Genomic DNA, 25112 nt, shown 5'->3' on the forward strand with positions numbered 1-25112 from the left:
CACTTTTCATTTTAATCTAACCCTCTTTAGATGAAACAATCTCTGATACTGTTTAGGTGTGCTTATTGACCAAATTTAATTTATATACTTTATATTATTATATACATTATAAATAATTATATATATATATATATATATTATCTGAAATAAACTTGTGGAAACGCATCCCCCCCCACACACACACTTTCTTTTGCACGTGCTTTTGTATAATTATTTATTCCTGATAACATCTTTCTATTTCTCACCTTGTCTTACTATCTTCCTTTCTCTTTTTCCCTGCCCAGCCTTTGTCTTCTAAGTGGGACTGAGTTCGAGTTGTTCAACACCAGAGGGGACAGATAGCCTGCAAGTCAGCCATCAACACGGAGACTTGAGGCCATCAGATATCAGCTCAGTCCTCCAAGATTAAACACACAACTTCACATTTGGCTGCAAGACAGCTGTGAGGGTGCAGACCTGCTGCTTGTGTTTTACCACTTGCTCTGAAATTTGCTCTGACTTTTACAGAAGCCTATTACTGCCACAGCAGAAAACACGTAGGGCTGAACAATGAATCAAAATCTTATTAAAGTCAAATTCGGTGCAATAATTGTTAAAGGTGAAATATGTGTCAAAATACCATTTTAAATTAAATAGTGATGCAGAGATGTCCTCTCGTACACATCATATTCTACAGACGTAAGAAAACATCTTTGTTTGGTACAGATCCCTGCAAAAATCACGCCATAATCATTTAAATTTGTTTTTGAATAAAAATGAGAATAATTATGTGATCATTCCCTCAAATATTGCAAATCATATTGCAAATTGCAATATCAGTCAAAATACTTACAATTAGATCTTTTTTCAAAATCCTTCAGCCCTAGTGCGAAGCTTATTATTGTAACCAGATGTTTTTCATGTTATAAAAAGATATTTTCACATTATTACAACATACAACAAACTTATCATGTTACAACAAGAAACTTATTAAAATTGTGTTTTAACAATACACATAATGGGATGATTTATATTGTTAGAAAGTTATAACAATAAACATTTCAAGTTATTAGGGATAGTGATCTGCTTTTCTTTTTCTGGCAGGCAACAATACACTGCTGTAGACTGAGTACTTTTGATAGGTTGTTTGAACCCGAATCACTAAATTTTGTCTGCACTTAACCCATCTAATAGTATTAATAAGCTTGCATCTGTTATTTGTTCCTCTGTTTTGTCAATTTCATTTTAAAAGTCAACATTTAAATACTAAACTAACTGTTTATAACACAGAATGCCTTGAGCCTGAGGCTGAGAAGTACTGACCTATAAGAGCACTAGATAAACATGTCCAAATGAATGTGAGGTTAAGTAAAGGTTATGACATAGTCTGTCAGGTACAATATGAACCACTTGTGTACACACAGAATATATTTTGACTTTTATCCTACTGTTAACCCACTGAAAGAATATTCCGCTGTCTTTACTGGACATTACTTAAAATTTTGACAACTTTCATATAATAATTCATATTACTATGTTCCTTCATGAACAAATGACCCGAGAGTACGATTAGATTATGTATTTTTATTTTAGTCAGTTGTGTGTGTTGTTAGACCAACTTGTTGAGACCAAGACCAGTCTCGAGTATTACAACACTAGTCTGAAGGTTTCTCTGACCTCAGTGTGCGTCTGTTTATTCGGGTATGCATGAGCAAAGTTTCTGCACAAGGCAATTCACCGCCATCATCAACCACAATATATTGTGAAAGTCAAAGCCACGCATGATGTGTCAGGAACAAGTTTTGTTTTTGAGACATTTTCAAACAGAGGACAACACACATTGACAATAGTTTTAAACACAACATATTACTCATATATATATATATATATAACATAATTGACAGGTTGTGTTGGAAAGTTACCCAAATGTGTATTTATGTAAATAAGACACATTTGTTGTTTGTGACACACCCTTGTTTGACTTTCAGAGCAGTTCATTTTGTCGGCTTTACAAAGTCATCCTCCTCGCAGCGTGCGAGTGGACTGGTTCAGAGTGGCTGTGTTGATGCAGCTGTGCTCAGCAGACACAGTCGGAGTCAGGTTCTGCCCTCAGTGCTGCTGGGAGACTGTCAGACACCTAAAACAAACACACAGTAACAATAAAGAAATGCATTACTGTTTAACCACAGAAAGCTAGACTGATGTACAACATGGCCGGACCATCAGGGTGTCAGCAAAACTACAGTCTGCACATATCGGTACCACAATACCAATTGTCCACTGGCTGCCTGTGAGCTGTAGTTTAATTTCACTGTGTCATTTCCTATGGCCTTGCTCCAGACTACATCAGTGACCTCCTCGCGTTTATGCTTCTAACGGATCGCTGTGTTCTGCCGACTCTGTCACCGTTTTGTTATATTATTGGTGTTCTTACCTATGCTAAGCTATCCTCTTGTGTTAGTTTCCCTGTCTCTGCATTGTCTCGTCTCTGTGTTGTGTTTCTTCTGTTCAGAGTCCATCAATCCATCCATCGTCAACCGCTTATCCTGTGTACAGGGTCGCGGGGCCGTTCAGAGTCCTTTTTTGCTTTACAAGTGTGCTTCCTTGAGTGTTTTTCTGCTACTTTTACTTCCTTTTGTTAATTGTATACACCTGTCTCATTCCTCTGATTGTGTTCACCTGTGCATTGTTCCCCTCCTGTGTGTAAATATACAGTATATATTGTGGTTTGTCTGTTGTTCAGTGCTCGTGCATTGGTTCATTTTTGGTGTTTTGCGCCAGTGTATCCCCGGTATTTCTTGTATTTCGTGGATTATGTTTTTCGTTTGGACATTTGGCTTGTTCTTTACTTTTGGACATTGTTTATTTCCTGGACTGCCTGCTTCTTCACGCTTGTAAGTTTCTCACCTTGTGTAAATCACTGAAGAGTGGCTGAATGACTAAAGCCTATATGGTGATGCTGCATTTAGTTCATACGCTCCCAGACTCCACAACAATCTCCCTGGAGAGTTGAGAATGTGCACCTTACTTTTACCTAAAGATGAACTGTTGTATTTTACCCTGATTTTACCTCACATACAGCATATGATATGTATTAACATCACTTTGGAAATATTTTTATGATTTGTTCCTTTTTGTGAATCTGTCTTGTGTATATTTTTCATTTTACAGGTTTTTGGATAAAATAAGCAATTTAAAATTATTATTATTATTATTATTATTATTATTATAACTTGTCTCACTTTTGTTAGCTCCTCTTAAATGTAAGAGATAATTTAAGGAATACTAAAACTAGGCCTGCTACTACTTTTGAACATGTTTTTTAATATGACAAACTAGCCTTTGGACTAAAAGACTAAACAATAACAATAATATATATATATATATAATAGAATTTCCTTTCAGAAATTTTTCTTTTAGCTTGTATTTGTTCAGGGAGCACATCACCCCTGGTAGGCTTGTATTGCATTTGACATTTTTAGATTTCCCGGATTAAACGCTACAATAATACATCTAAAGTCCGTGAATAAGATGTCAGTGTCAAACCCAGAGGTTAACGTACCTGTTTCTCCAGGTGGTCAATGTGCTGCAGGCGTCTATCAATCATTCGGTCCCGGCCTGAAACCTCTGCGGTCAGACTGGCGAGCCGCTCGGCCTGTTTATCAATAATGACCTACAGCACAACAAAGATATCAGACGGCTGGATCCGTCACATCGACCGCAACACAGAAACTACAAAAATAACAATTTGATTTTTATATTTTAAGTTTTAGACAACAAAATTAAGCCAAGACCAGTACTTTTGGTCTTTGGCTGTTTTCCCTGGTTTGTTTTAGGCCCCTTACTTCCAGTGATGGGAAATTTTAACGTTTCAGCACACACAGATGCATACAATAGTGTGCGTCCAACTTAGACAGTGAATTTATTTACAGGGGTAAGTTCTTGGTTTTTGCTCACCTTCATGGCGCTGATTTCAAGTTGAGTTTGAGGCCCTGTCCTCAGCTCGGTCAGGCTCCTCACTCTCTGTAGGATCCAGTCCATCCGGTGCTGCATGGCTCCCTGCTCTGTCTCCAGATCCGCCAGCCCCTTTTGCAGATCTCTGGCCGCCCTCCACAGCCTGTCCCCCCTGGCGCTCAGTATCTGCAGGTCCTTCCTCACCTGGAGAACAAAACATCTATCATGTTAGTCAATAGCAGTAATATTTTTCAGAGAATTCTCTCTGACGGTTTCCAGTTTCTTTTTATCAATTTTCAGAAGTTGACTCATGCTCTACTCTGTGAAGGACTTTCATTGACTTTATTTCTCGTTCCCAATATACCATTAAACATAGTTCCTCTCTCTGGACCGGCTTGAAACCAACTACTAACAACTGACTGACATATTAAAATGAGTCTTCCTCACCTGCCTGTGAGTCCGTCCTGCCTGTAAACTTTGCTTACGAAAGCTCTCCAGACTCTTTGTGGACCCGTCCAGCTCTGCTGCCACCTGCTCTCCCTGCTGCTCCAGCCTCTCTGCGTTCTCCCCCACCGCCTGCAGCAGGTGAGCCAGTCCCAGCGACAGCATCTTCACCTCACCGGCCGTGGAGGGAACACCTGTTGAAGGGGCACAGTGGGCCTGACAGATTCCCACCAGCAAAACGGACAGCGGCAGAACTCGGCTCACCCTCATACTCCAAGATTTCATCAGGTGGAGACTCTAAGACCACTTGTGAAGGCCTAAAGATCTAGATCTTAAATCTTTAGAGCCCAGAAGCAGATCTGATCACCAGATCTGTGACTTCAGGCTGTGGCTGCTCACATGTAAAAGCTCAGGAGTCATGTAGAGATGAATACCCATCTGCTGGGCCCCTAGTGACCTGATGTGGCTCAGATGTTCTCTGAGGAGGGCTGGAGCTCAGTAGTGGTGAAGGATAGGGGGATGAGGAGAGGGAGGAGAGCCAGACAAAAATGACGGGGGAGTTCCCAGACTGACACATGAACTATGAAATAGGAAAATTGAACCAGAGCTCTGAATATTCAATTTAAAATCATAACCAGAATAAGTCCCACATCACATATGCAGATGGAAAATTATTGAAGGATTCCTGTATGAAGGATTAACACAATTTCAGCAACATTCAAACCGCTGATAAAGTGCATAATTTGAAGTGAAAGCTGCGGCTTTACAGTAGTCAACAATTAGCTGAACTTTGGACACTTCTCTGCTCAGGCAAAGGAGCCTGTGTTGGATTTATACATGAAAGTGAAGCAAGAGAGACGTCTACTGGCTGTTTGAGGAGCTGCAATGAGCTTCTTTCTTGTTCTGGGAAGGGTATTAAGTCTTTTTATGTCCAGCCCTCCCTCCAAGCCAAGCCAGTGATTAGGAATATGTTACTGATTGTGTGGTCAGGAATGTTGCTTTTGAAAATTGTAGGCAATAATCAATATAAGTTTATAGACAAACACCGGTCCGGCAGATTCTATCCTGGAAGAAGTGGCTCTTAATGGATCACATGAATACTTGAAATAGGTAGTGACCCCACAGAGAATTATCAGCCAGCTCTGCAGTTTCCCTCAGCTCTACGGAGCTTTATAGCAATTTTATTGTTTTAGTTCACACTCACCCATGTCTTTGTTTTGTTTTCAGGTGAAGCAGGCAGCTTTAAACACAGCAGACAGACAAAGTTAGAAACTAGCCACTGAACACAGTGGAGCATTTAGCAGCTGAAGAGTCACATACTTTCCTCAGGAGTTCATAGAGATACAAAACAGTGCTAAAAGGAGATGGAATATTGGACTTACACATTCATCTGGTGGACGTAAACACAGCAACAAATAAATGCTAATGCTGCCCTGTGTCCGCTGGATCTGTAAACAGGGGTGATAACAGTGTTGTGTCATCAGGGTGCAAATTATACAGTGACTACTGGTGCATGTGCATGCTTCAGTGAACTAAAGTCTTACCATGCTTACAATATTCTGTCTAAATTAATGAATCCAGTCTGTAGATGATGATAAATCAAATTCTATACACCTTTTCATCAGTGCCCCATACCACACGACAACTTTTGTAGTCAGAGGTTGCAAGTTTTCTAGGGCAAAACTGCCAGCAAGTCAGAATTGCAAACACACAGAAAGTTTTATCTAAAGTTTTAAGTTACTCTTTTTTTAGCCAATATCTCCTTTCCTCTTGCCGATGTTGACTGTGAATGGTGTAACCTGTGTCCAATAAAGCAGTAGTCATACACTGTTGGGGAGTCTGGGAATTTTTGGGAGTTAAAACAAATGCCATATTTAATGTGAAAGGACTCACAAAAGACTAAAAATGAAATAATAAACTCTATATTGATGTTAAAATGTATGTATGTATGATAATGAAATGATAGGGTGGGCTCTAGGTGTCACGGGCTACCCGTGACTTATGGTTTTATGTCCCCTGTTAGTGGTGTGTGTGTGTGTGTGTGTGTGTGTGTCTGGGCGGGGTTTTTCTCCTGGGCACCTGGCTCTCCAGCGCAGCTGCAAGTGATCATCTAATCAAGCTCCAGCTCAAGTTCTCCTGAGATCCAGGCAGCAGGCGCCAGTTTGTTTCAGTCACCCTTGTGGTAATGTACCTTTGGCTAACTCTCTAGTATAGTCCTAGTATATTGCGGATTCCTTTGTGTTAACCTGCCACACCACCAGCCCTGGACTCCACGCCTGCCTTGCCTACCACAACTCCTCTGGTGATACCACTACCTGCACCCCTCCTGCAAGATCACCTGTACAACCGAGCGTTCATTAAATCTACTTGCTAAACTCTAAACCTTCGAGTCTGTGTTTGCTCCTGAGTCCAGCCCTAGCACACAACACTCAGTTAGCTAATGTCAGATAGCTCATTTTAAGTGAAAGAAATTACTATAATGACTTAACTCTAGAAAAAGTTAAGTGTATTAAAGCAGCTCGAAAGTTGACTACTGACATTAAACTACAGTGTCTCCATTGGAGTGAGATTTTTTTACTGAGTCTATTGAAAATGTCAGCGCATACAACATTTTATTCTCCAGGGGTACAAAAATAAACATTCAATAAGGCCTTCTGACTAAAAAGTCCAGGTTAAAGCACCAACTGATATCTCAGTTTAACCAGTGCGCTGGAAGCTTGAACGCTTCCCCCTTCTGTATCTCCGGTAGATCCTAAACAGAGCTGCTGCTCCTCCAACTAATAACTCCGAGGAAGTTCCAGGTTGGATAAAGAGCGGTGGAATAGTGAGCAGTTTAAAGTCCAGTATTTAATAGCTCTTCTATGGTAAATGTTACTAGAGGAACAGCAGAAAACAGAGTTTATAAACAAAAACACTCAAAAAGCACTACGGAGCGTAATCCAGAGGTGGCCATCTGTGCAGCCATCTTGGTCTGAGATTCCTTGCGCCCGTTCTCAAACTCAAACGGTAAAATCCATTGACCACATTTAACAAAATCCTTGCAATACAGAAGCACTTTATGATACTTGAACAAGACACTCACAATTTCCTTCTTTCTTTTGGTTTGTTTTATTGTGGCTTTGCTGTAATGTAATGCTGTTTCAACACCATTTTATATTTCACATTGTTGAAATATGCTATATGCTAAGTGTTGTATTTGAACTTTCTACAATAAAAAAAGTAATCTATCGACCAAGACGGATAAAAAGTGTTGATCGCCATTTAATTTACTGTTTTTCTTTAGATAGATATATTAAGAAATGATATTTACTTAATTATTCAATAAAACCATATGTTTTAGTAAATATTATTGTTACTTGTGCTACATGATGTCACATAATCCATATTAAATCATTATTTTACTGTACTGTAATACTTTTTGTTACATCTTGGGAGGGTTGGCTCATTTGGACTAATATACCAAAGTAAATGAAGAATTTTCTCAGAAACTATCAGGTCATCACATCTAGTGCATCAAGTATGACCACTGACATATACCAGGAAAATGTAAACCTCACTGTTTCTGCACTACAGTCCGTTATAAACCACATAATACATGAAGTTTGCAAATGCATTGTCAGGTGAGGATCAAGGCTCCTCTCGCTTTGTTTAATTAGATAAACAATCTGCAAATAATATTAAAATGTATTTTTAAATTTTTTGAAACAACAGACACACAAAGTAGTACTGACAGCCACAATTTCAGCTTGTGGTAAAACGGCCACTGAATACACCACTGAAAACATAGTTATGGATCTTATATTGCATTTCTGTCGATAGATCCTCAGAAATATTACACACTGAACCTTTGAGATGGCCTGCATTGAATCAACATGGGGCGCTGTGTCAAAGATTCGCTTTTGTAGTCCTTTGTAGTTTCATCACGGCAGGTCACGTCAGTAACATAATTAATGTTTGATGTAATTAACGTCGCCTACAAAAGAGCAGTCGTATTCTCTGAGCCCCGCGGGCCTCTTTTCCCGAGTCCTTATGAATTCTCCTTCACATCTTTCCTTGACCTCATGACGTTTTCCATCAAGGTCAAGTAAAAGTGGTTACGAAAGGAGATTGTCTTGACTTTTCGACCGCGGCCTTGGTCTTGACGAATGTCCATGCTTATCATTAACTAAAACTGACTCCCCCACCTGTCACCTCTATTTACCTCAGTCCCCCTGAACAGAGCACGTACTCCTCTTTAGCTTCCACTAATTTTGTCAGCCAGTAGTTTCAGGTAGTATACAGTGAATTTATTCCTTATTTAGCTTGTTTGCTTCTGGAAACAAGGTTGATGATGACCATACAGCAAATGTAGCGTAAAAACAAACCTATTAGGCTATAAAGATCTGTTGGCTTAGGAAGCCATTCACATTACACATTTGATAAAATACAAAAAAAAAATAGTGGGGCTTTAGAAAAGTCAGTCTAATAATTTGGATTTTTCTATCCTTATGTTGGAACTAAGCCTATTTAAACTTCCTCAGGCAGGAAAATACAATATACACAGACAAAATATATACAGTAGAAGCAGTGGTATACTCTATATTATACTGTGGTGGAAGTACTTTTTTATGTATTCATTGTATTTATTGTTCAAAATGCCATGTCAATAAAGCTTTGTTGGATTGAATTGAGAGAATCGGGGTACAAAACATGACTTCCTACACTCAGACTCAAGGCTGAATGAGCTGCTTTGTGCCAACAAGGGACAGACCAACAAACTGTTCTTTGAATTGTTTTGGAGTAGGGGCAGGCCTAATGCACAAACGACACTATGTCAACTCATAAAGCCTGATTTATAAAGGAGAGAAAGGCGTCAGTCTCAGCCCACTCCTTCCTCCTGGCATTCAGGATACACAGGAAAGCTGCAGCGAGGCGGTGTCACTGGGCCACTGCATGAGTGAGGCCACGGACCACAATGTACAGTAAGTCAACATGATTTTTGATCACTTTCAGATGCATTTAAATAATTTCTGATGAGAATTAAAGCAGCAAAGGATTTTAATGCAGTAGCTCATCTTTAAAGATAATAAAGTCGTTATGGGATGAAAACAATGTATCTGCACACCTTTTGAAAAATTAAGAAAGGCAAATTTCTTTTAAGCTTGCAGGCAGAATACTGAGGTTGTTTGTAAGCCATAGCATCATAGACACATCTTCATCTCCATAGCTGATTGTAATCTTTGAACTTAATTAAAATGTAAGTCTAAGCCTCAGACTACTCAATGATGAAAAACATTTTGGGAAATACACAATTCTTTTGTTTACAGGAGTTAGATAAGATGATCTAAAATACCTACCAACACATATAAATTAAAAAATACATGAACAAAGCTCACCAATGTTGTATCCATACACAAAAAAAAAGAAATATAAAAATGACTATTTGTGGTTTTAGGGGGAAGTGTGCTGTAACTGTTTCTTGGCGCTAGGCTAGCTTCCCCCCCCTGCTTTCAGTCTTTATGCCAAGCTAAGATAGCTGATTCAGCTCTGTGCGAAGATGGTGAGGAAGGAGGGCACGTCCAAAAAAGTAGTATTTTTGTGAATTTAATGAAAAGTGCTGTGAAGACAAGGAGGTCAGAACATGTTTAAGTTTGAGTGCAGATATGCACTCGTGTGTCATTCTGGTAGCCAGAAGCATAAGGATTGGGACGAGTAATGAAGTCAAACACCCCAGATCACCTAATTTTTCACTAAGAAAGATTCATCTCAAGAGTCTTGTAATTGCTGCCGAGGTGGGACAAGTGTACCACCCAGTGAGGCACACAGCTATGCTAGCACAGACTGTGCCCAATTCTGAATTTGCAAATACCATGCAGTAGAACCAAATATGCCAGCATTACAGGATGTTCTGGCTCCCAAATTTCAGGAAATATTACTGTGTGATTTAGAGGAGGCAGGTTTTAAGAAGACATTTTCCCATCAGCAGATATTCTGAACAACAGTGCTCTGGGTCCGAACAATGTTTCTGCGTCTCTGGCAGATAATGCTTCAGTAGGTTTTTTAGACAATAATTTAATTTCCTTCAAAACATACTGAAAGCCTTGAGTTTTGATGTTTAAATACGTGTGAGGAAATCCTACAGTGAATTTTCATCGTTGGCCAAGACTGCACGAGCCTCACTTCATTCTTTAATTTTCTGGAAATAGAAAACAAACATATTTTCACTTTTACCAGCTGTTGAGTGCTTTATTTACACTTTATCCCCCTGGTTTTACATTTAAAAAAACAACACATCATGGTACTGTTTGTTATAGCGATGTTTCAATGTCATTGACCTTTAGAAACTGAAGCACAGGAAGTGGATTCATTTAGTGATTCAGAAGGGATGAAAAAACAGGCACAAATGCATCAACGTTGCTGCAGTTTGGCCAAAACTCCAGCGCAGGAATATTATGTGCGTTCATGCATAAAGGCCTACATGCATGTGGATATCCTTTCTTAACACTACAAACTACTAAATATATCAATTTCTAAATAGCACTTTAAAAGAAAATCTGCAAGATAGTTGAGAAAAGATGGTCTGGAGATTTCAATAATATCACATAAACCTCAAAATAAAAGACATTTTAAAAGTATCAATCTAACACACACACACATACACACACACTCACACGTCTGGACAGCAAAACAAGCTAAAATAAAAAAATTAATAATAATAATAATATTTTCATATATTATCACTCTAGGGATTCAGAAATATCGGTTGTGTTTGTTATAGAAATAGCTTTTACCCACAAATGCATTAACACTGGTGGACACATGTGCAGTGTCATTCCAGACATTTAAACCTGTTCTTCCACCAGGTTGCTCTAATGCTTCTAATGCAGCCACCTTTCATAAAGGCCACGACCAAGTCAAGCATGATTTCACTTTGACTGCCAGGGCTTTGGAGGTCAGAAGTAGGGTTTCTGAATAGCTGGCGGGGGTCACATGCCATGATCACGCTTGGCATGTCATGCCTCTGTGGATCAAACATGTAAAAACTGGAACCCCAGCAAGCAGGATCGAGCGTGTTATTGTAGTGTGATTCCCATTAAGAACGCTCCAGTCACACACAGCGCTAACCCCTCAGCCTACAGCAGGAGCGTGTTACAGGTTAGCATGAGCCTGAGCATGTTGTGCTCACTTTTAGTTTTCACACACTAACGCTGTGTCTCGCAGGGATTGAGCAAGAACTAAGAATTTGTTATGAAAATCATTTATGTGACATGAGAAACTGGGATGACTGATGGGTTTAAGATGCAGTTGTGGAGTGCAGCCATGAACAATAAATTATCACCGATTGGCTGAGGAGATAATTTATTCACTGCTGGCACCATATTTAAATAATCTTAACATCCAAGACAAAAGAACCCAACAACAATCTGAACGTTAGCCTACAGAGTTTAGTATATAACATTCCTGATATCTAGCTTCAGGCTCAGATTGATGATGTGACTGCAATCTGAGAGTTCACCACTGGCCCTGCAGTATCACGTCCTGACATGCAACCTGCACTACACCTGCCAACACCATTATTCCCTTAAATCCAGCCTAGTTCCACCTGAAAACCTCAAGAAAGCATCAGTGTAATCCCCGACAGGGTTCTAAAGGAACGTTTTCCAATCTAGATTGCAAAATACCTATTACATTATCAGGCTTTTTATTGTTTGTTGATTGCCACCATCTTGGCAAGGTGGTTCTCTGGCAAGCAGCGTTTTTGTGTTTTGTTTTGTGGATTGTGAAAATAGAGTTGACTACAGAGTCAGCTATTATCTCTCACACCGATGCAAAAAAAAACCCAATGTCAGTTCTTTGTGGTATTTTTATCTGCAAATTTTTAAAGAGGCCATGATGTGAAGTTTGATTAGTCAGCCTTTGATGGTACTGCTTCTTTGAGGTTTAGAACCTTCATCTGGGGTTTACTTTTTGACCATAGTCTGGGGTGCTGGTTGAAAACCAATTCAGAAATTGAAATAAGACAGATGTTTATAACTCTCAAACGGTATGTAACCTGGGTTTGTGGAAGTTAATTAGTTAGTTTGTGGAAGTTAAGGACAGTTACTGACTATTCTTGTGCCTCTTCTTCATCAATTTCTTACCCTCAGAGTACAGCCTGGACCTCCTCCCGCTGGGGACATGTGTTGCCACGAGCAAATGTTTGCTTTTCATTAGATGGTGTAGGTGGTGCTCCCTTGCACCAATAGTATCACATCAGGACTAATAAAACGCTGCGATGGGAGCCAGGGCGTCGCTGACAGGTCCCGCTGCCTCTCCTCTCGCTGCAGGAGGAGGCACGGATGTATCTGGCTGGATGATGAAACTCTGGAGGTATTGCTGGTATGTGACAGCTGTATCATTTGGCATAACAATGCACCTTGTTCTGTTTGTCGTTAGCTGAACAGCCCTTCACTTCATTGTCTCTCCATATCTCATCATGACCAACAGCCCAGAAACACTTGTGTGTGATTGTGTGCATGCCTGTTTGGCCCAGCTTAGCTCAGGGGCCTTATATTCACTCAATATATTTTACTGAAAAATTAGCCCCTAGCACCCTCAGTGCTACAGTATGTTCCCACAACATAGGAAGAATACTATAGTAATGCATCGCTTGTTCAAGAACAATGTTGTCTTTCCGCCAGCACTTGTAAACTTCCCAGGAGCCATGTGTGAGAGGCAAGAAAATGGGGCCACAGGGAACTAGTGTTGCGCTTTTTATACTTTCCTCCTGAAAGCATGTGCTACCACAGTCAAACCCACTCTCATCCCAGAGCCTCACTTGTGGACAATTGGTCAAGACCCCTTGGCGTCACTTGGCCAGTTTAGGGCTCAATAAAGATAGCAATAATAAATACGCAAACTCTGCCGTGAAACATCGCAATTTAGTTTTTAGGTTAAGCACCAAAACTACTTGGGGAAAAAAATTATGGTTTGGGTTAAACTTACGAAATATACCTCTGACTCTTGCCTTTTACATCAGCATTAGAGTGGGCCAAAGAATTTGACTTCATTGAACTTTTGAAACCATGCAGACACAGTCAAGCTAGATTTGAGCATAAAATGTGGTTTCAGCACACAATGTGGAAAATCAGCTGTATTAGCATCATATGCTAACAAGAATTTGCCGTACGCTGATGTGGGCCTCCTCATGAATGTAACTGGCATCAGCGAACTACACCACTATCTGTATCTGTACTTGGAATGGGTGGGTCTTAACCCGGACGTGGGTGTTTAAGCCTGAAATTGGTATGGGTTGATCAGAAGTTGCTATTTATTAGATAACCACTTACAGAACAGCCTCAGAATTGAGCTTCAGTGCATTGTTTTATGAATACGTTAGTAAGAGAACTTTTTATTTTTTGTTCCTATTTAGCCTATTAGAAAAAAAACGGATTGACAAATTTTACTCTGATGAAACTGGTACTGGTAAAAACTGTATTATGTGTACTGGATACCCGTTTCAACCGAGTACTCGCTAAAACCCTACCAACCCTCCTTCCGATCGACGGCAGCTAAGTATCCCCAATTAAACCTCGGAGAATCGTGAGTTTTCTCCTACAAGTTTCCAATGCTGGTGGAGATTGTTGAGAGTGAAGACAGCATTGAGCAAAGTCATTACACTTCAAACATATTGCAGGCAGTAGTCATCTATTTGGTTTTGAGACAGGTAAAAAATGCATCTCCTGTTGATGTAAAAACATGTGCATGCCAAAGTATCTGAAAGAATGTAAACAGCTAATATATGGGAAACGTATTTAAAGCAAGATACAACCTGCTCACATACAGTCCATCTAACATTGTGGAGATGAAATCTGATGCTGAACTATTCATAACACCTACCATGTACACATCTACGGCAGCACTCTCATTAACCCCTTGTGTTGACTGCAAATCCTGCTTGAGTTGCATGCAAGCCTTAAACTTTTCAAAGCCACCTTTCACCTAATTGAGGTAAATGTTTCAGAACATCTATAGGTTCTGGAGGAACTATTCCTTTTCATGTAAAGCATTTATCTGACTGGATCAAAATGAGATCCATTTCTAAATGGCTCCTGTATTGAAATAGTAAACAAGGAGAGAGTAAAGACAACAAAGAGACAACAGATGTAGACAAAAAAGGGTTTTCTCAGCTCAGTTTATCCAATCAGTGACTGCTAAAACCTGTGTCCCAGGATGCCCTCATACCTGCCATAAGACTTTCCCACCCAGCAGAGCGAGGGGGTGATTATCATTAGTTACTATCAGAGGAGCACGCTGTCATTTTTATTTCAGAGCCAGACTTCCTCTGGCCTCTCTGCAGTTCCTGATATAGGCGTAGCAGTTAATGAGGGAAATACCCAAAGTTAAACCGAGCATGGGAGCCTGACAGGGTAGAGTGGGGGAGGGAGGACTGGAGGGACTGGTACGTGAGAGAAAAAGTAGCAGGAGAAAGGAGAGAGATGACGAGAGGAGGAGAGAGTAATGAGATTTCCTGGAGGACGGAGTCGTGTCTTTGCTGTGGCTGTGTGGGTCTCTGGCATGATGATTTGGGACAGAAAATAAAAATCACATTGCCAGGGATTACTACACTGCTATGGCGTCTGCTACTGCTGCTTCTGGAGCTAGAGGAGGATACGTACATACCTGTTTGTTTTTTTTTTGATACAAGGAGAGTGTCCTACTTTCCTCTGCTTGCTCTTTGTTTTACACAAAGAGAAAGGATTTTTTTCAAGCTGCCAGTCTGTAGATCTCCCTGAAAGAACAACTCGTTTGAGGCAAGATCAGCTGACTGATGCGTGTGTTGTGTTGCGTATATCTGGTGTTGTCTGATCAGGTGCAGAGCTTAGTCGACCGCTGAACAGGGAGTAATTTGTTCACAGTGGCTAAGTTCTTCATTTGTACAGAGATGATGGGGATATATGACAAAACATCTGCGGTTCCTTACCTACTGAAGACCTGTATAAACATGGCAAGAAATATTTACAGTACTTTATTAAGAAGGATTTTAAAATGTTTATCACAGAAAACTCTGGGATTTTTATTTTTCTTTACTTGGTTTTAGCATATAGAAAGAATATATAAAAACCAAAACCAAATTTGTGTTCACACTCTTAATGTCACTGAAGGGTAAGGCTGGCGACAATCTATAGTTTTTTTTTTTTTTATTGACAACAATTGAAAAAAACAACAATTGATTACTCTCACTAACAAGTTTTTTGTGTATCCAAAGCCTGATATATCTCGTTCCTCTGTGCCATAGAGCTCCATTGTTGTCCAAAAACATATACACATTAATGAGCCACACTGTTGCACTGGTGACCTGTTGACACACACACTGTAGTTTATTTTGACTCAGTCCCGCATACACCGCATACACCGTCCTGCTGCTGTGTACACGCTCATGTGCGTATTAATAATCTACGGCTAAAAATCTTCAACAAGTGCACTATTTATTTCCTTTTGAGGACTGTTTGCTTAAAACCGCAAAGCTTTTTTTTTAAATGTAACTTTATATTTTTGAGTTGTTTTTTTTAAATGGGGTAAGCCTGAGTGCCACAGACAGGGCAGGGAAGTCAGACATTGTTAAGAGATGGAGTAACGCATTGTTGGTTTTGGTCTTTTCTTGGTATTTGTTGACAAGAATAATTTATCACCAGCCTTGTCCTTGAAGTGGTCATCACTAACACCCTCTCTATTCAACGACAGCCATGATCTAATAAATAAATAAATAATAAATAAATAAAGTATATCTTCTTCTTAAGATCTCAGGTTAAGCCCCCTAGAAGGCTCGGTTTAAGCCTCCTGGTAGTCCAGGAGTAAATCTAATCTTGAGTTAAGAATAGCTGAACTAATGCCTATACAAAAAGTATTTCTTCAACAGAGAATCAAAGGGCCTTTTGGAGAGTTCAGGTTCAGAGAGAGAGTAGAGGTCCTTTTTTGAAAATAAAAATATGTATTAATATACTACTTCTGAAAAGAGCAACCAGCCAAAAAAGTTTATAAAAGTATTATAACAATAGTCACTTTTCTATAATTACTGTTGAATAACATCCACTTTACTATTAATTTAAATGAACACATCTGGAACATAATGGGTTTGTCAGGATTTGTCATATGTGTAACAGGTGGGGGAGCCAAAAGCAGGACACAGGAGCTGAGCTGGTGCTGTTCTTAATATTGATTAACTAAAAGTGAGCGCACTTAAAGTGGGTGGCTGAGTCCAAACAAAATCCACAGAAGGCAAAAGTGCAAAGAAGATCCAGGAACAAAACAGGCAAGGTTTTAGGCAGGGTTACTGGTAGGGACACTATTGACAGAGGAGACAGAGCACGCTAGAATGGACCGACACAGACTGAAGTAGATAGAAGCGCAAACGAGTAAAGAGAGAGAGGTACCAGGTACAACTCAGGGTAATCAGGGAAACATGAAACAAAACTAGACACAAAAAACAGATGCAGCAAACTTCACACTAAAACAGGAAACAGGCAGACAATTTCTAAACAAAAAGGAACAGGACAAGCACTGAACCAAAACCTTAGAAACACAGACACGTTCTAAACATTACACAGAAACCAGCAGACCAGAACCAAACAAGACAGGGAAATCGACCTAAAACAGGAACATGAACAAAGAACAAGCAGACCATAATATTACAGACAGACTAGACCAGGATCGAGACAGGGTCGGTGTGCAACACCTTTGTTTTCTCATGATGAAACAAGATCCACCCACCGTCTTAGCGACAAAAGGCTCGTTCCTGTGCTCTATCTGCCTCTGTAAATCACATGCAGCATTTTCTTTCTTGGAAAAGAAGAGAATTTGCACATATATGTTTCTCAGATGTTCAGCTTCATTCATTTTCCAATGTTTCCAGTTGAAATGGATTAAGATAAGTTTGTTAAATTAAGTTTCCCTTTAACAATTAGAAGATTATTTTCAATGTCAAAATTGTGTTTTTTTATTATATCATTATATAAAATAAAGTTCATTGGAAATATAAAGACTCTTTGACGTTTAGTTGCCTGAAAGTAATTACGATAAAGGAAATGTGTTTTGCATGCAAATCAAATCCCTGCCATCTTGTGTTTAATATATGACACTTATCTCATCGGCTTTGAATGGAACCGCCGGAGGACCACATGTTACATTCTCCTGTCTCTTGAGATTACGCTGAGGAAACATCTGGTCTCCCTCTTGTGCCTTCTAAACTGACAGCAGTTCGATCAATCACACTGGCTCAGTTCAGCAGGAACAGGAGTGTAGTCAACACACGGCATTTTGTCATGAATAGGCTACCAGGCAAATTTTCTGTGGTACAGTGAACACATGGCATGCAGGAGAGGAGAGCTGAGCTTATTTGTGTGTATAATGGCTGGAGATCTTGACTGGAGTCTGATACTGCCATTGTAACAGAAACATTGTGATTAGGTAACAGGCTGTAAAGATTTTCTATGTTTGGTGTTATTTAAGGACTATTCCGTAAGATGCTATCCATAGAAGACATTATTAATGTCTATGTTATAAGACTGTGTGCCTGCATTTTTTTTTTACCATACACTTTTTTTTAACAGAAGTGATGGTATTAAGACGTTTCTGCCTTGAAGCTGGTAGATAGTTGTCCTCAGAATTATTAAGTGTTCACTGCCCTCTAGTGGTTACAGAGAGAAATTACAATAGCAGTAACAGCAGTAATATATAGAAGAGACAATGCCTATCTGCTTTTTTATCAAAGAGTTCGGCTGAGGGACAATCAGTTTTTGGGAGCAACAGCTAAAGTAAAAGATACTGATGAATGTGACTGTTGGAACTTCGCTGTCCCACTTCATGTCCTCTAGATGGCAGCCGTCTTCCTAAACTGCAACTAGTTCGCCGTAAACCCCACGAAGAAGAAAAAGAAAGAGGAACTGAAACAAGACAGTTTGGCAACTTGCGCTGTGCAGGAAGAAAGAGTTCCGTTTGGGAGTACTATGAAAAACTACATCAGACCGCCAGGTTGCTCATAAACATGTCCCGGCTGGAGACTTTTGAGCGTGAGATATCTGCTGTAATGGAGACTCTGGTGGAAGCGGCGGTGACGGAGCTCAGCAGACTTCTGGACAAGTGTGTTGTGGTCGTTCAGCACCGCTATCCTCCGCCTCCAGAGACGTTAACGGCTGTGACAGACGAAGAGGAGGAGAGACAGCGGTTTAATAAAGATATAATGGTAGGACACACACTCGCACAGCCCAACGTTACGTAAGAATAGGCAGATAGGTTAGTCAACGTTAGCTGTTGTGTAATTTCTACCAAACTGCGTCATTAGTAACGTTATATTTTTTATAACAGCTGTTGCTTTACTTGAACATTTGAACCTCAGCTCAGAGTAACCGTGTTTTGCTTCAGTCAATAACGGCACTGAAAACTACACTACACTGTTGCCATGGAGAGCACGCCTGCGCGAATCAGAAAATTGATACAGAATCTTATTGTGAAAATTCAAATTGTTTACATTTGTCATCCCGCCAAAATAAAAAGTGACATTTTCAGTCCCAGGCTTCAAAATGCGTCTTTGTACCTTTGTTATGTGCCTCTGAAAGTCTCTCTTCAAACATGGATTTGTTGTTCAGCATAACTAACGTTAGGGCTATTTCAAAATGAAATAAAATCTTAAATGAATAGACTGTAGAGAGATACATTTTTTAATGGAATATATATTTGTAAAATGCAGGTTAACTTTAAAAAATCTAGTTAATAATGTATTTATTAGAATTCGGAAGGTGTCAATAGATGATTAGTGAAATCTGTGAGGTTTTTGGTGTAGCATTTATGGGATCACAAGTGTCAAAATACGTAATAACATATGTGAAAGTTGAGAAAGTGGAACAACAAACTTGTTCTAAGTAATATTTATTCAGCTTTTATTAAAGTCAAACCATGTCACTAACTTTTCTGATTTAAAAAAGAATCTATCACAAGTTTCTAGGGCCCAAGGTAAACCTGAAGCTAGAAAACCTAAGCCTAAATATCTAAATATACGTCATTTTACAGCATTTATACGGCAACAATTATTTGTTTCTTATAATTGTGTAGATATGTTTTCTGTAAATTGACCAATTGTTTAAACACCATATGTAACTAACCACTCGTGTTGCTCGTCATTGTTTCTTACCCATGATGTTACAGAACCAGTTTGTATCCCTCATGGAAGCACGGACCAAAGATGCAGTAGGGAAAATATTGATGATGTTAAAAGTGTCCATGTGTGGAGCTGAGGATGGTCCCGCTACAATACAGACAGCTGGGCTGAATGACAAGACCAAGCAGACGAGCATGAAGCCGAAAACAGGACGAGTAGCTGGGCCCAAAAAGCGTAAGTCAGTTAATGGCATGAGTGGCCTTTTATCTTCACACTGGTAATTTTAAATTGAACAAGATTTTATGTTCTTGTTGTGAAATTACAGAATCAACATCCAGAAGCTCTCAGAGGAAAAAGAAAATCAAGGGTGGACTCAAACCGGCAGAAAGACAGGAGAATGACCATTTATATTACCAAGGTATTTACCCAGCTGTTACGTGATCTGATTTCTTTATTGAAATCCATATAAAATACCGACCTGAAAGTTCAGGTCTCTTACTTACTCAGACTTGTAAAGATACCTAATATCAGCATCAGTCACTTTGAATTAGATGCCTTGCATGTTTCATTAGTCCAGTTCTGCTATAAAACAATTACCTAAAGGCTAAGTTAAGTTTTTTCAACCTCGACCCTATATACCCACATTTTTATCTGACTAATTGGGACAACAGGTTTTGAAATAGGTCCAGTATTGGGCGAACATAATCCTTGCGGGCAGTTGTGCCCTGGTCACACTTTCTCTACAATCTAGTTGGTTGGTGGCTGGAGCTGCTTGCCTTACACCCACCATCGTCTGCAGAGGAGAGTGAGAGGCAGCTCAATTCACTCAGACAAAACAAAAATCGCTCTCAATAATCACTTATGACCCACTGGAATGGTGTAGCGGTTTATGAACTGGGCATCAACTTTGTAGCTGTGTAGCACCCAGCCAATTATAGCACTCAGGTTTTGATGTCGGGACTGTAAAGACATAAGGCGCTTTTCGACCAAAAGTAGACTTTTAAGTCCCCAGATCTCTTTTCAAGGAACTAAAAGGTTCCTTCAGCCCACTGTTGTGTGTGTTTCCACCGTGGTCAAAAGACCTGCGAAGATTAGGCAAAATAATCAGCTGACGTAGGCTGTAGGCCTAAAGCCTTACAAAGGGACAGGCATCATTATTTGTAACCACTATCCATGGGCAAAATGTATAGATGAACATCAGATTTGACCGGAATATTATGAAAAACTATAGGATTTGCTTGACCATTAAAAAGAGCTTTATTGTGTCGGAGTATAATGACAAGACACACAATAAAGTTCTTACAAATTTAAAGCCCCCCTCCAGCAAGGTTTAACTGTCGTTTTTGGTGAACATTCTTTCTCAAACAGAGAATGGGGGTGTGGTTAATAGTCGGACGTATACATTACCATGACAACCAAAAACTGAAGGGCTGGAGTGTTCGCTAACGATATGCTGTGTTAACATTACTACACTAAAGTTTAGTACACTTTACTGTCTACAGTAGAAAGACAAACCAACAATCAGACACAGAGACATACCCACTGTACTTTATTACCTGCTGTAATCAGCTGTTCAGCAGGTTTTGAAGAGGAGGAGACCGACTTCAGCTCTGTGTAGAAACTTCCTGACTGATGAAAACTTACAAAAAACCCAACTCTGGACCCAGTAGTAACTCCATCAGCTGTTCGCTGGAAACACACCCAGGCTGGCTGCTATTTACATTTAATGTCGATGATTGATCTCAGGCGCACAGCGGCGAGACTGTTGACTGTGATTTATTGGTTTGCAAACAATGGTGGAAAAGGGAGGAGCAGTAGCAGACAAACACCCGACTTTTCTCCAGTTAAAGCCAGTAGCCTCTACTCGCCCATTCAGAAATTCACTGCAAGGCAAGCCCCACCCCCCAAAAGTACCCACTACTTTCGGAAAGTACTACCCCCCGAGCAGGGTCTTTTTAGGGGGTAAAATGAAGACCCCAGAACTACGTTTAGATCCTGGTCCCTTTGGTGGGAACGCAGTGAGTTCCTCCAAAAGTTCCTAGTTCTGGAGGATAGTTCCTTTGGTCGAAACGCAGCTATAGAGACCAGGTAACACTGAATAACTTTTGCCCCTTGAAAAAGTGGTTGTGTTTGTCTATTTTAGCTCTGTACTTCCCACTTTTTTGAAGTCCCCTAATGAAGCTTTTTCTTGTTTCTTTCAGCTGATGCAGCCCCACATGAGAGTAGCTCCGGGTCCCCGTCTGAACCTGAAGCCGTGTTGGCAGAGCCCTCCTCTGACTTGGCCTCCGATGTAAGCGAGGAAGACGTTGTCCAGGAGGATACAGACTCTTCAACTACCACATCCAAGATCAAAAAGAAGTCCACGGGGCCATTCAAATGCCCTTCTTGTGACAAATCGTTTGCTCTGAAGTGTTTGATGGACAGACACCACCTGACTCACTCCAAACCTCACCTTTGCTCTGAGTGTGGCAAACGTTTTGCTGGCCTGCGGGGGCTCGTTGCACATTCAAGACGTCACACTGGAGAGAAGCTTTACAAATGCTCAGACTGTGGGACCGAGTTTGCTTACAAGAACACCTTCGACAGACACATGCGTCAGCACAGCCTCAAGAAACTGAATATCCACACGTGCAGACTGTGTGAGAAGCAGTTCACCGGGGAGTTGGCGCTTCAGCGGCACAGGTGTTGTGCCTTAAAAAAGACGTTTGTCTGCTCGCTTTGCCCGGAGACCTTTGAGTGCAGGAAGAATTTGGCCGATCACGAGAATCAACATTCGGGGGACAAAGATTTTGTCTGCGAAATGTGTGGCGAGAGTTTCTTCTCGTCCCTGTCCTTGGCCACTCACCGGGTGACTCACATACAAAAGGAAAACTGCTGCGACGTGCTCGGCCTCGGATGCAGCGACTTGAGCGTCCTCAAAATTCACCTGAGCAAACACACGGGAGAAAAGCTTTTCACCTGTAAGGTGTGCGGTAAGGGTTGTAGCCACCAGAGCGCGCTGAAGCACCACATGCTGACCCACACGGGAGAGAAGCCGTACGTCTGCGAGACGTGCGGGAAACGCTGCGGCCACGCCAGCGCCCTTCAGAACCACATGAGGACCCACACCGGGAAGAAACCGGGGCAGCAGCCGGTCTGCAGCGTCTGCGACAAAAAATTCCGCTGCATGGTCAATCTCAAATATCACATGAGCATCCACACGGGGGACAAGCCGTACGGCTGCGGTCAGTGTGATAAAAAGTTCAGCAACCCCAGCAATCTCAAGATACACATGACGATTCACTCAGGGGAGAAGATGTACGGCTGCAACATCTGCGGCAGGAGGTTCACTCAGGCGAGCAGCCTCAAGCTGCACAGACGGATCCACACAGGAGAAAAGCCGTATCACTGCGCGGTCTGCAGGAAAGGATTCATACACAGAGGCGACTTTAAGAAACATCAGCAAGGACACCTGGCAGATGGGCCAGGAGATGAACAGTCTGAAAAAACTGCTGTGAAAATCTAAAACACTTCACTGCTGTACAGTCATTTACATATTCACACACTGTACACTGGAGGTCGGGCTGGGCAACGTGAAGATAATTACTGTGAGACGAAAGAGATCGTCAGTTGTCAAAGATTTTTAAAGCCTGTTTATACAGAGTATTCAATCCCCTGGCTGTTTTAGACCATTGCAGGCTTCCCTGCGAGTATAAAGTTCACTAGATTGACCCAAAAGAATAGAAACTAAGCACATCTGGTGCTTCCTATAAGCCAATTTAGCAGCTGCTTAAGGCCCCGCAGCCGCTAGTAAGTTACATATCTACAATGAATGGGTACTTTTTGTTGCTAATGTAATATTAGCTACTTACAGTCTTCTATAATAGGGCGAGAAATACAGACTGTATAAAAGAAGGGAGAGGAATCCCTCCTCCGTTCTTTTCTCCGGTTTCCTCATTTCTTTCCTGTTAAAAGAGTGTTTTGGAGGAGGTTTTCCTTACGTGAATCAAAGGTCTAAGAACAGAGGGTGTGGTATGCGGTACAGATTGTAAAACCCCTGATTGGGCTGATTTGTAATATTTGGCTATAAATGAAATTGACATGACTTGAATATGTGCTGTGAAAAAGTTTGGAAAACACTGGAGGAAACTAAACTGGTTATTTTGTAAAAAATAAGTTATATAAAACCCTAAAAAATGAAGGAAGTGGTGTGCTTTTTCTTCATGTATATAACCATAATTTTTGCAGAAGTAAAATTAGTTTGAATTAATAAAAATATATATATATATATATATATATATATATATATAAAAATAAATGTATAGAAACAAAGTCTGTAGGGCCCTATTTCAGAGTTGTTCATTATTCATTTCAATATATATTATTCTCATCAGGGTGAGCAGTCAAAAACTCAATATATATATATATATATATATATATATATATACACACATCAGCAAAGCAGTGTCAAGTCTGATCTCTGAAGTTATACATGTTATTGCCATCAGAGCTCATTTCAAACCATACAGGACCAGTGCTGACAGATAAAACTGTAGTCAGCGTTTAAACTGCTTTGTTCTGTTCTGAACATTAAGTTACAAGACTGATTATAAGATCTGAAATGATTTGAATGGGGTAACTGCAGCAAACCGTTTGAGATTTCAGACATAGTCTGACTAACTTATTGCCAAAGAAGGATGTTAACTGAGTATACCCTTTGTTCTTAGAAGTGTCTTTTAAGGTTATATCATATTCTCACATCATAAGTTTAAGAAAAAGATCAATCACAACCTGGGACAATTTTCCATGTTTTGACTTTTTATTTGAGGCATTATTTTTTGCAGTCTGATGATGCCACATATTGTAGAAATCTTCTTTCTGTCAGTGGCACCTCCCTGAGTGTTCAGTCAGGTTCTCTGTCAGCTTTTTATTCTCAGCTGAAAAAAAAAACACATCACAAAGGTTAACTGGAAATTAACATTACATGTGCTACAACATAACATAGTAGTATCTTAAACAACTTTAACAAAGTTGGCAAAAAGGTATATGAAAAGTTAAAAAAACAAACAAACAAAACTAAGACAAGGCTTGGACCAAAATTTTACCTTCCACTCTCTTGTTTAAGCATAGTGTTGCCTGCACGTCCACATGGCTGGACTCCTGCCGCTCTCAACTGCTTCTCTGAATGTTTTTGGATTTCCCCTTCACCAGCCAGGTACCCATAACGTTGTAAAACGTCTCTGGGTAAGGGCATCCCCTCTGCTTCTTATATACTCTGTTTCTGTGTTGCTGCTGAGGCCGGGGAGGAGACAGAGAGACCGTGGTGTTTCCTCTTTTTTGAGACTGCGCAATTAGACTGGACCAGTTGAATCTGACAAGAAAGGACAATATGATCAGAAGAGATGCTACTTAGGACCAGAGGCAGTTAGCAACTTTGAGTCACCCAAAGAAATGTGTAAACATGCTACTGTATTACTGTCTTACTAAACATACTGCATATGTGGAGCTTTTTTATTCTTTTTAATTATCCATTTTCCCAGTATACATTTCCCACAACATAAGATACTGTACATTTAAATTTACCGGTGCAATAACATGCTCTACCATGTCCATTATAAAGCCTTTGTTTACTTCATCTCCTTTA

General features: G+C 40.2%; 2 protein-coding genes across 2 annotated transcripts; one reads left to right on the forward strand and one right to left on the reverse strand.

The window, feature by feature from the left end:
* Positions 1 to 1180: 1180 nt before the first annotated feature.
* On the reverse strand, positions 1181 to 5543 carry LOC119914091. Its single transcript, XM_038733105.1, has 4 exons — positions 4381 to 5543; positions 3937 to 4137; positions 3542 to 3652; positions 1181 to 2116 (listed from the first exon to the last, which is right to left on the reverse strand). Exons 1-4 carry the CDS (start codon positions 4660 to 4662, stop codon positions 2057 to 2059), a joined length of 654 nt encoding a protein of 217 aa, XP_038589033.1. The 5' UTR covers positions 4663 to 5543; the 3' UTR covers positions 1181 to 2056.
* Positions 5544 to 12603: 7060 nt separating this feature from the next.
* LOC119914716 (zinc finger protein 436-like) lies at positions 12604 to 23669 on the forward strand. The gene is made up of 5 exons (XM_038734194.1): positions 12604 to 12735; positions 18210 to 18577; positions 19537 to 19723; positions 19815 to 19907; positions 21691 to 23669. The coding sequence occupies exons 2-5, from the start codon at positions 18380 to 18382 to the stop codon at positions 22992 to 22994; spliced, it is 1782 nt and encodes a 593-aa protein (XP_038590122.1). The 5' UTR covers positions 12604 to 12735; positions 18210 to 18379; the 3' UTR covers positions 22995 to 23669.
* The last annotated feature ends 1443 nt before the right edge of the window (positions 23670 to 25112 follow it).

This window comes from Micropterus salmoides, unplaced genomic scaffold (genome assembly GCF_014851395.1).
Source record: "Micropterus salmoides isolate LMB-PRFRI ecotype aquatic unplaced genomic scaffold, ASM1485139v1 Ms_hic_scaffold_20, whole genome shotgun sequence".
NCBI lineage: Eukaryota > Metazoa > Chordata > Actinopteri > Centrarchiformes > Centrarchidae > Micropterus > Micropterus salmoides.